The sequence below is a fragment of the Eufriesea mexicana genome, unplaced genomic scaffold, assembly GCF_001483705.2.
Source record: "Eufriesea mexicana isolate 0111107269 unplaced genomic scaffold, ASM148370v2 scaffold325, whole genome shotgun sequence".
NCBI classification, from domain to species: domain Eukaryota; kingdom Metazoa; phylum Arthropoda; class Insecta; order Hymenoptera; family Apidae; genus Eufriesea; species Eufriesea mexicana.
The window spans coordinates 782,470-792,498 of NW_016908500.1; the positions used below are offsets into that span (position 1 = coordinate 782,470).

Consider the following 10,029-nt stretch of genomic DNA (forward strand, 5'->3'; position numbering starts at 1 on the left):
AATATATATATTATATATATTAAATTTTTTTTTTTATTATTTCATTATATATATTAGATATCTAAACACAGAGTAAGTTACAGAAATTCTCACACCCATTTCAAATTCATGCTAAATTCTTCTAAATCCACTTCAAATAGTTACTATTGTATGATTGCTATTGCTATTGAATAAAATCAAATGTTAAGACAAACTAGGTTCAAAAATATTTTAATTTCTAAATGTAACAAATTTCTGTGATACAAATATCTTTATAATCTTTTTAATTCTATAACAATTTTCTTTAGTTCTGGAATTTAATAGCTATATAATTTTGATATTGGTATTATACCAACAAAACAATGTCGAAATTGTCTATCAAATAAAAAATATATTACCAAATTATATATTATATATATATTATCAAAAACTAAAATAAATGCCGGTATTATTTCAATACCTTGTTTAACTTGAGGATCGATCTTCATTTATTTATTTTTAGTTGTTTCCCTTTCTGTTATTTTATTATAGTATAACTTATACTTGAAAGAAATTTAATTTTTCTTAATCCCTATTTAAAAAATCTGGAAAATTTTGTAATGAAACAGAAAAACCAAAAATTTACCAGTAAATATATCAGTCTATATATACATATATATATATAGCTTCTTTTTCATTCCTCTATTATTGCTTACTGTACACCAAATTATTATTCTGCAATAAACTTTATACCAATTGAAAGCTTAGTTTTTAGTTACTATTTAATTCTCAAATTAATTTAAAGAGAAAAATACTTCTGTAACCCACTGTGATCTACTTATACCTCATGTTAACAATTTTTTATCTAAAGATTCAAACTATTTATTGTGCTTCATGCTTCATTGTGTAATTTTTATTTAATAAATTGGTTTAAATAATAAATTAATAAATTACATAACGGTACAATAAAATATTGTAAAAAATGAGATATTCATACATGAAAATATTCAATGCTTACATTTGCTACACCTAATAAGTAAAATATGAACATTAAAGCAAAATATTTAAAATTATAACATTATTAATAACATTTGCTACATATAACAAGAAGAAAGTTCTAAAATTATATCAGTAAAATTAGAATATAATTCAACGATATATTCAATATCTACAGTACAGATAATTCAAGAAAATATTCAATGAAAAATCACCTTACGGCTACTCCTAGAAACAAAGGGTGCCTTAATATAATATTAAAAATTTTTATTTTTCAGCTAATGGTGCTTTCGAGTAATATAATAAATTTCTATTTGAGTACTTTTGTAATCCACCAACATGATTTTAATAAATATACTGTAAATATTGTACACATTGTTGACTTATTTTGTAATATTACTAATATAATTTTGAGATTTTCCCCTTTTTACATGTAACATATTGTTTTAAACATTTTATCTTTGCATATGTATTTTATTTGTTGAATACAGCAAATATAAACATTCAAATGTTTATGCTGAGAGTTCTAAATTTATAATGAAGAACTCTTCTGCAGAAAACATTAGCTATATCACAGCATTCAATCTATTGGTACACACAAATTATCATTACTGTTCTACAAATTTACTATTTCATGTACACTGAATCACTGTAAAAATATTTCATTTGTTAGATATAAAACTTAAAAATATGTGGATTAACAAAGAAATTTACATTGATTAATATATCACAAATTTTAAATAGAGATTCAGGTAAAGGTGAATTAGAAGATAACTTCTTTTAGTAAACAATTTTAATGAACATAAAGTTCCTGAAGACGTATTAAAAAATGTATGACATCCCTTACCTACGAACATAATGACAGTTTTTCAAACCAGAAAGTAAGATGTAGTTTTTAAAATATAAGAAATGTTTTTATATTTACATCTAACGTTTCTGTTAGATATGTAATCAAACTACAACATATTTTACATTATGTGTTGACGATGATATCCACCATTTATTTGCATACCAGCAGTAAATGTGTTAAGCAGTTTTACAGATGGATACATGTCATGGGTACAAAGTTACACAGGTCAATGTAGATAGATCAATATAGATTAAACATGATTTCCTCAAAACTAAGTTTCCAAACAAAAAACTATTATTTTTACTTATACAATAACCACCTTCTTGATTGTACCACCTGTCCTGAGACACCCTATATATATATATATGACAATTTTATGTATTAGATGAAATGAAAAAGAATAAATAATATTATTTATAAATACGATTAATAAAATATTTTCTCATTTTCTACTAGCAAGAGTAGTGAGAAATACATTGGAGAAATTAATCATGATAGAAAGTAAACAAATAAATAATATTGGATACACACATTATAAATAAAATTTTAAGATACGTAATGCAGACTAGGTCATCTGATATTACGTTGATATACGTCGATTTACATCGATATTATTATGTAGAGAAAAATTAGACTTTTATAGGTAAACATGCTTTAGGGATTTGAAGATAATTTTCTAATCCTTCCCTGACTGGTGAAAGATATTTCTCTCATTTGAATAATCAAATTATAGATGACATCTATAATCAACAGATCACTCTTTATGAAAAAAATTCTGACATGTATTTCTTATATATAAATATTCGAATTATATGTGATATGCTTAATTTTATTTTCTTGTATAACATTTATACTGACGAATTTTTCATGCGTTTTCTATACATTTTCGTCCTATTATTACATACTTCGATATTCCTCTTTTTTACTAGACGAAATACAATTTATGAAATAGGTAGTTTCATACATATGTTCTCCCACACTTCAATGATACTTTCATTATATTTCATAATTCCAATTGTACTAAAATGCACAGTATGTTGTATAGTCATACAGTTTACAAAATAGTTATAACTATGTATGATCCTATGCTTTGAAACGTCTTATGAAAAGTAATTCCTCTGTAAAGGCACTTATAGGAATATATTAGTTTCAATAAAAATAACTGTTATAAATATTTTTGTTGTCCAAAATCAATTCCCTATTCTTGTTAAAAATTAAAGAGGCAAGTACTTCTGGTGTAAGATTTTTTAAAACTAGAACTTAATTTTAATCAAGTACTCCATATTTTACAAATAATTATTCTATAGTCGTAACTAAATATTTTTTCACTCTGCTTATATTTATATTTGATAATTATCATAATATTATTTATTATTTATTTTATTTACATGTTACCATTGAAGGCTTGATCTCTTTTTATACTGAGCAAAATTTATTTTATGTTTTAATACATTTAAAATTGTTTTTTACAGCTTTTTAAATAAATATTTAAATAATACAAATTACTTACATTGTATTCCCCAAAAAAGCAATCCTTTCAATTTCTGCTAAAAGAAGTTGTGTTTGTCCCAGTCTTACATCATTTCGTCTTGGATTATATAGTAGATGAGTTGTAGCAATCACTAATTGTATTTCAGGATTCTTTTTAATTGCCAGTTTTGCAATAATTCCAACATTATCTCTATTCAGTAATTTTATACCCGACTGATAAAGCTCAACTTTTGTATAGTCCATTAAAATAAGCTGATCAGAACGGTATAGAAACAACAATCCATCTTTCTTATCATGTGTTCGTTTTTTGTACAAGTAATTAAAACCCAATTCCATGAATGGAATCAAAAATTCTTGCAAATGTTCTTCTTGCATTTCTTGAAGACAAATTACCTGGAGAGTCATATAAATTTTTTAAATATTCTTATATTTAGTGTTACTTTGTATTAAAAAATAAAATTTTGAGATTTGACTATATAACCAAATTCAAAAAAATTATAGTACATTCGTAATTTTTAATTGTATAATCACAAATTTTCAATTTGAAGCTAAAAATCTACTTTTTATTAGCTGAAATTAAATATTTACTCAATATTATTTTTCATATTTAGTAATACTCAATAATATTCAATAATATTTTAATGCTTCTGGTACAAATATTTTTAAATATATTTGTAAAATATTAATATATAATAATACTATATTATATTTTATTATATAATTCAATAATATAATATATAGTATTATAGTATTTACTATTACTATCCTTTAATGATGACTGTCTATTCAATAATGTTATATTTAGATTAAAAGATTATAAACTTTATGTTAAAAAATAAACAATAAAATGAAATGAAAACTTAATTTCCTAATAAGACAAATATATAGAGTGTCATGTAATTGGCAATACAATCAAGAAGGTGGTGATATTACATAAGAAAACTGAATGAGAAATATAGAATGAAAGTCCTTCACAAAAATTGTAGACCTTATTTTTGACAAAAAATAAATAATATCTCTAAACATTTATTAGATATGTATAAATAATGTGTACTTAAATAAATCTCGAACCAATGATCATCGAATTAATATTTTGTAAACATCAACTGGATCAAATGATAAGAGCACAAAATGAAGTAAAGTATTTACTTTTTATAAATTTTTTTAATGTAAAAGTTAAGAATAAGGGCTGTTATTGTATACATAATTGTGTTCTTATTAAATTTCTACAAACGTTTTCTGTGGTGCTACTTCATTCTTCAAACACTATAATTTTTTCTTTTAATTTTCCTTCGGTATATCAACGCTATGCATAATAAATTTTACATGATCCCACAAATAAAAATCTAGCTATGATAAGTCTAAATATTGTGGTTATCAAATTATTCTTCAATCACAGTCAATTTAGAACTCTCTTATTCTCTTTTCAGACATTTCATTTGTTTTAAACTAATTCCTTCCTTTTTCAAGTTCTCAAGGAACACTCATTTTTCATCTGTTATTAACATTCATTTAAGAAATAATTTCATATTGTTATGATATAAAAGTGTGTAATCTGCTATCATGAGATCCAAGTGATTTCACTTTGTAGAGAACATATAGCTTCCAAATTCATTTCAAATCTTCTGTAGTTATTATGTACAATCATTTTTAGTTAATACACTAAGAATTCCATAAACTTAAATATTACAGATCATATACACTAAAGAATGAAAAATATTGTTATCTATCACAGATGGTCTTCATATGCACTTAAAATATAGCACTTTCACCATATACACTACAAATATACTTTGTACTTTCTGATGCAGTAGATCCTTTTTGAAACTTGTACAACATATTGTGATAGAAATAAACATATTTTCACTCACAATTTTCCACTTATATCTCTTACAAATCATCAGAAATTTCACTATTTATTTGTAAACTGATATGTAAACACTTTAATACCTGACAGATTACATGACCTCACTATATTCATCACTTATACTTGATCAGCTAAATCTTTGGCCTCTAGTACAGACAAAATTTAAGGTAGACTTATCACCTCATAAGTTCTTCATGTCCTACAAGCTTATAATAAATATGTATTGTATAAAAAATTAAATGCGTTGTTCTACATTTTGCAATTGGAGAAAATGACTATAGGTATTAAAAAAAAGAAATGAATGAAATATACATATATCTAACATTTTACCAATGTCAAATGTATAGCAATCAAAATGCATTCTAGAATGGTTTCACAATTCTTACTATTTCATTACTATTGTATCATGAGGACTAGTGTAGATAAACTACTATTAGCCAAAAATATTTGATTATTTCATTGAAGCTTTGAAAAAATACTAAGTAAATTTTGTGTAAAATTATGTTTATAAACAGAAATTACATCTAAACTAAATTTATTTTTTATAAACATTTACTACTTTATTTTTTCATAATGTACAAAATTATTTAAATGGAATAGAATATATAAGAAAAAAGTTTGTCTTTTGCATTTGCAAATATGTACATATGTAACATGCAAATATGTAACATCAAATGAAAGTCACAAAAGTAATCAGTCATTTATTAGTATAGTATATAAGATAGAAATTGAAACATAAATTGGAATACTTTGTTAGATATTTTTTAAATTCTATTACAACTTTCTATCTGGCACTGATTTATCAAATTTGCTAATGATTTCAACATTTATATTATCCTATTCATCTTAAAGATAGTTTCTGAATGTAGTCATATGAAATGTTATATCACATGAAGATGTTTCATGGAATTAAAATAACAAATTTTCTAAAATTAACTATATAGTTCAAATATAAAATTACTCTCTCAGTCCAACTTTTCCACACTTATTCTTAAAAAAATTCTTCACTTTAGAAAAATCATGTGTAATATTCATTTCTTTCAATAAGATTTATAGTTTTAACACTATTTTTAACATTGCTTTACTATTAAAACTAAATAATTTTTATTAATTTCTTGTCTTAATTTTTTTCGCATGATTTGTTTTTTATTTATATATAAAAAATATCATATTAACACTTGTTGTTAAAAAGTACTTTATTACAGAACTTTTGTGATTTATTTTTTTGTTTTTTAATAAATTTGAATCTCGTCTATCTGTTTTAATCATTAATGAGCAGCTTTCTTTTTGCCACTTGAGCATTTAGACCATTTTTTTATATAGTACACCATATTGATTCGGTATTTAAATATCTATTTATAGAAATTACTTATACTTTACTACATAATTCTCAAATACTAATTATTAGATCCTTCTGCACAGGAATCCGAATTTCCTCACTCATTAATTAATATCATCAGTCATCTACTACAATATTCATTCTTATACTATACAATTTGTCATTGTGTGTGACCTTTTTATTTATGTCATTTTTGTACATAATATGTAATTAATAATATCTTTGATGTATCTGAAAAGTTTACTTCAAGAATCAAAAACAAAACACTATTGTAAATAACATTTTTCTTGAAAATTTAATTATTTATTTAAATACTTTTGTGGATATCATTTCATGTTACTCCTTTAAAATATACATTCTTTTCTTATATATTTTATTTCACTTGAAAGATTAAATATGTCATACAAGACAGAATAAACTAATAAATTTATATTAAAATTAAATTCTGATTCAATGATCTATTTGCACACCTATAATTTTAGATAAAATTTGCTTGATACCTAAAGTGGACCTTAATTCCTTATAGTAAACTCTATGTGACATTGTTACTATTTTGCCAATATTATTACTAACATTACTATATAATTCAGCAGACTTGTATTTTTAACAATTATTACCGTTTATACGACCGATTATAAGCCCTTGGGTAATAATTTATTTCTCAGATTGTTTATAAGCAAATGAATATTTTTAAAAACGCTTTTCCAAAGGAAGTAGATATATTATTATTTACATCTTCAGAAAACTCTTTTGTTCTCTATTTATATTAATGCATTTAAAAATTATAGATAAATGTTTATTTTGCTATTCTGTACATAATATTCTGTACATACATTATCTAGTTTGTAATTTCCTTAATAATTGTATTAGATTAAGAAAAGCTTATTTATGAACAGATTTATTTTAGAAAATTTTAACTTCTTTTGCATAATTCATTCAGAAATAGGTATCACAATGAATCATTAAATATTATCTTGTACATCAATTCACATAAAATGTCAAAACTAACAAAAAAGCTTATTTAAATAAAATTTCCACTTTCTACCCAAAATTGATTCACACGGCAATCTTTTACAATTTAATTCCATGTAAATTTCCAAATAAACAATATGCAAAAAATTAACATGTTCTTAACTAAATTTTAGTGAATATAATATCTCTTTTACTTTTAACTAGTTTTAACTTGTTAACTAGACAATTACAAAATAGACATTTAATTATAATTCATATATAATGAAAATAATTTTTTATTTTAAAAACAATAAAATGACAGAAAGTAATTATTATATCAGATTAGGATTTGTTTTAAAGCAAGTAATATTTGAGTCTGATCTGTGAGTGAAAGATCAGAATAATTATTTATTAAGAACATCTAATTACTTACCATAGGAAATTATAATTTTTATTCTCCTCACAGAAACTTAATTAAATTATTGTATATGGATTATTCGTGTTTTTCTAACATGACTAAGTCCAAAGACAACATTATTCAAATTATGTTAAATTATATATAAATTTAAATAACCTTCAGATATTTAGAAAAATCATGTGTAAAAAATGTTAATAAATTTTCATTTTGTAGATCATTAGCAAAAATTTATATTTAAAAATCTGAAAATATATTATATTTCTTAATGATTAGCCTACAACATATTAATTGTGTTGTTATGGCTGGTTGATTTTGTCTCTAAAAATTCATTTAATTAAAAATTGTTATTTCAATTGATGTATAAATAAATATTAAATAATGTAATGATATTTTTCAGATTTTCAAAAATGTCTTACTAGAAATAGAAATTGCTAGAAAATTGCAAAGTAAAAATTAATTTGGAATTTTTTAAAATAGTATGAATAGTTTTTGCATTAAGAAGTAATTATTCATAAAATTCAAATTCTCCTAAATAAAAAAAGGAAAAATTTATTCATTTGATTAATAATTTCAGAAATAAAAACTTGTTTATGGAATCAAAACACATTAAAATTATATAAAATTAATAACGTAATATTGTCCTTTTATATAGAACAATTTGAATAAGAGTGAACCATTATTATAAAATTCTATACTTCATTTGTGATTATAAAATATTGTACTGATTATCTTATTTTTATAAGATGAGTTTCATAATTATATGTAATCTTAATACCGTTTACCACGAATCATTAACGTTGGAAACGATAATAAAATTAAAATTAAAATGCTTATAGGACAAAAAATTCAATGAATAATAGGTCTATCTTACAGCTTATCTGTACTAGTGTGGTATAGAAATATAGACAAAATTATTTAAAAAACTAACATTAGCTTGTGCTGCTAAAATTTCTTGTAATAGAAGCTGTCTTCTAATTTGCCAAGACAGTGCCTGTGGGTCATGTTCCTTGTATAGAAATGGATATGTTTCCAGTAGATACTGTGCCAAAATATTGAAGGATAATACTCTCAAAATAAAACATTCTTCAGAATTAGAATCTAGTTTGTCTGGAAAAAATTATGCAATAATGATCAAATATTTCTATTTAAAAAATAATCTTTATTTAATATACCACTTACCTTTTTTAAAACGTTTCCATTGTCTCATTGCTTTATATCTCTGTTTATCAATCATATACTTGTCCTTCAAAACCATTGGAGTTTCAACATTTGTGTTTGTGTCAAGAACAATTGTTTGCATATTACTTTCACATGTTAAATTTTCTGATTGAAATGTTAATGGAACTTCATAATTATTACTAGGATTGTAATATGTTTTCACGAAAGGTTCCATTGGTGTTTGATTTAAATTTTGTTGTACAGTTGAATTTGCGATTCCTCCCATTAAATTGTAACAAAATAATCTCTCAGATATTGAAACACTTTTATAAAAATTTCTCAAAAATACTTGTTTTACCGCTAATCCGGACATGCGAAAAAGTGGAAATGGAACAATATCATAGTAATGATGCTGTAAACACAATAAAAGCATTCTTAGATAATTGATAACCTTTAAAGTTTTAATATAATTTACACTACTGTAATTTGAATACATTGACAATAAATTCTATTAACTTTAAATACAATTTATATTTATGATATCAATATAAGTTTTGACTTGCATTTCATTATCTTTTTTATCTATTAATGTATTTATAATAATTTATGAAATGATATCATAAACAGTTACAAATAATTAATTCATTTTCTATAACACAATAATTAAAAACAATTCAATATAACATGAAATTATAAATTAGTAAATAATATAATTATACTAATTCAATATAATTTCTATATTACTAACAATGTAGTCATTTATTCCTGTTTCTTCACAATATTTTTTGACTTTATGTACCCTGTTAAAATAAAATATATAAATATTATTTAAGAAGATTATAATGTGAATTAGAGATTATACATTTTTTTAATTGAATAAAATACCACACATTTTTCAATAATTTGATAATATGCAACAGATTGATAATATATTCTTGCCAAAGTAAATAAATCTTTGTAATACACACATAAAAATGTAACATTTGTATAAACGTTCAATA

General features: G+C 22.9%; 1 protein-coding gene across 1 annotated transcript in view; it reads right to left on the reverse strand.

Annotated features, from left to right (window-relative positions):
• Positions 1-9,824, reverse strand: part of angel (protein) — an 11,595-nt gene extending 1,771 nt beyond the window's left edge. The window contains exons 1-4 of the mRNA XM_017912069.1: positions 9,777-9,824; positions 9,050-9,440; positions 8,799-8,977; positions 3,315-3,688 (exon numbers count right to left, since the gene is read on the reverse strand). Of these exons, the coding sequence (XP_017767558.1) occupies positions 3,315-3,688; positions 8,799-8,977; positions 9,050-9,401 (905 nt within the window). The 5' untranslated portion in view covers positions 9,402-9,440; positions 9,777-9,824. The remainder of the gene's footprint in view (positions 1-3,314; positions 3,689-8,798; positions 8,978-9,049; positions 9,441-9,776) is intronic.
• Positions 9,825-10,029: the final 205 nt, after the last annotated feature.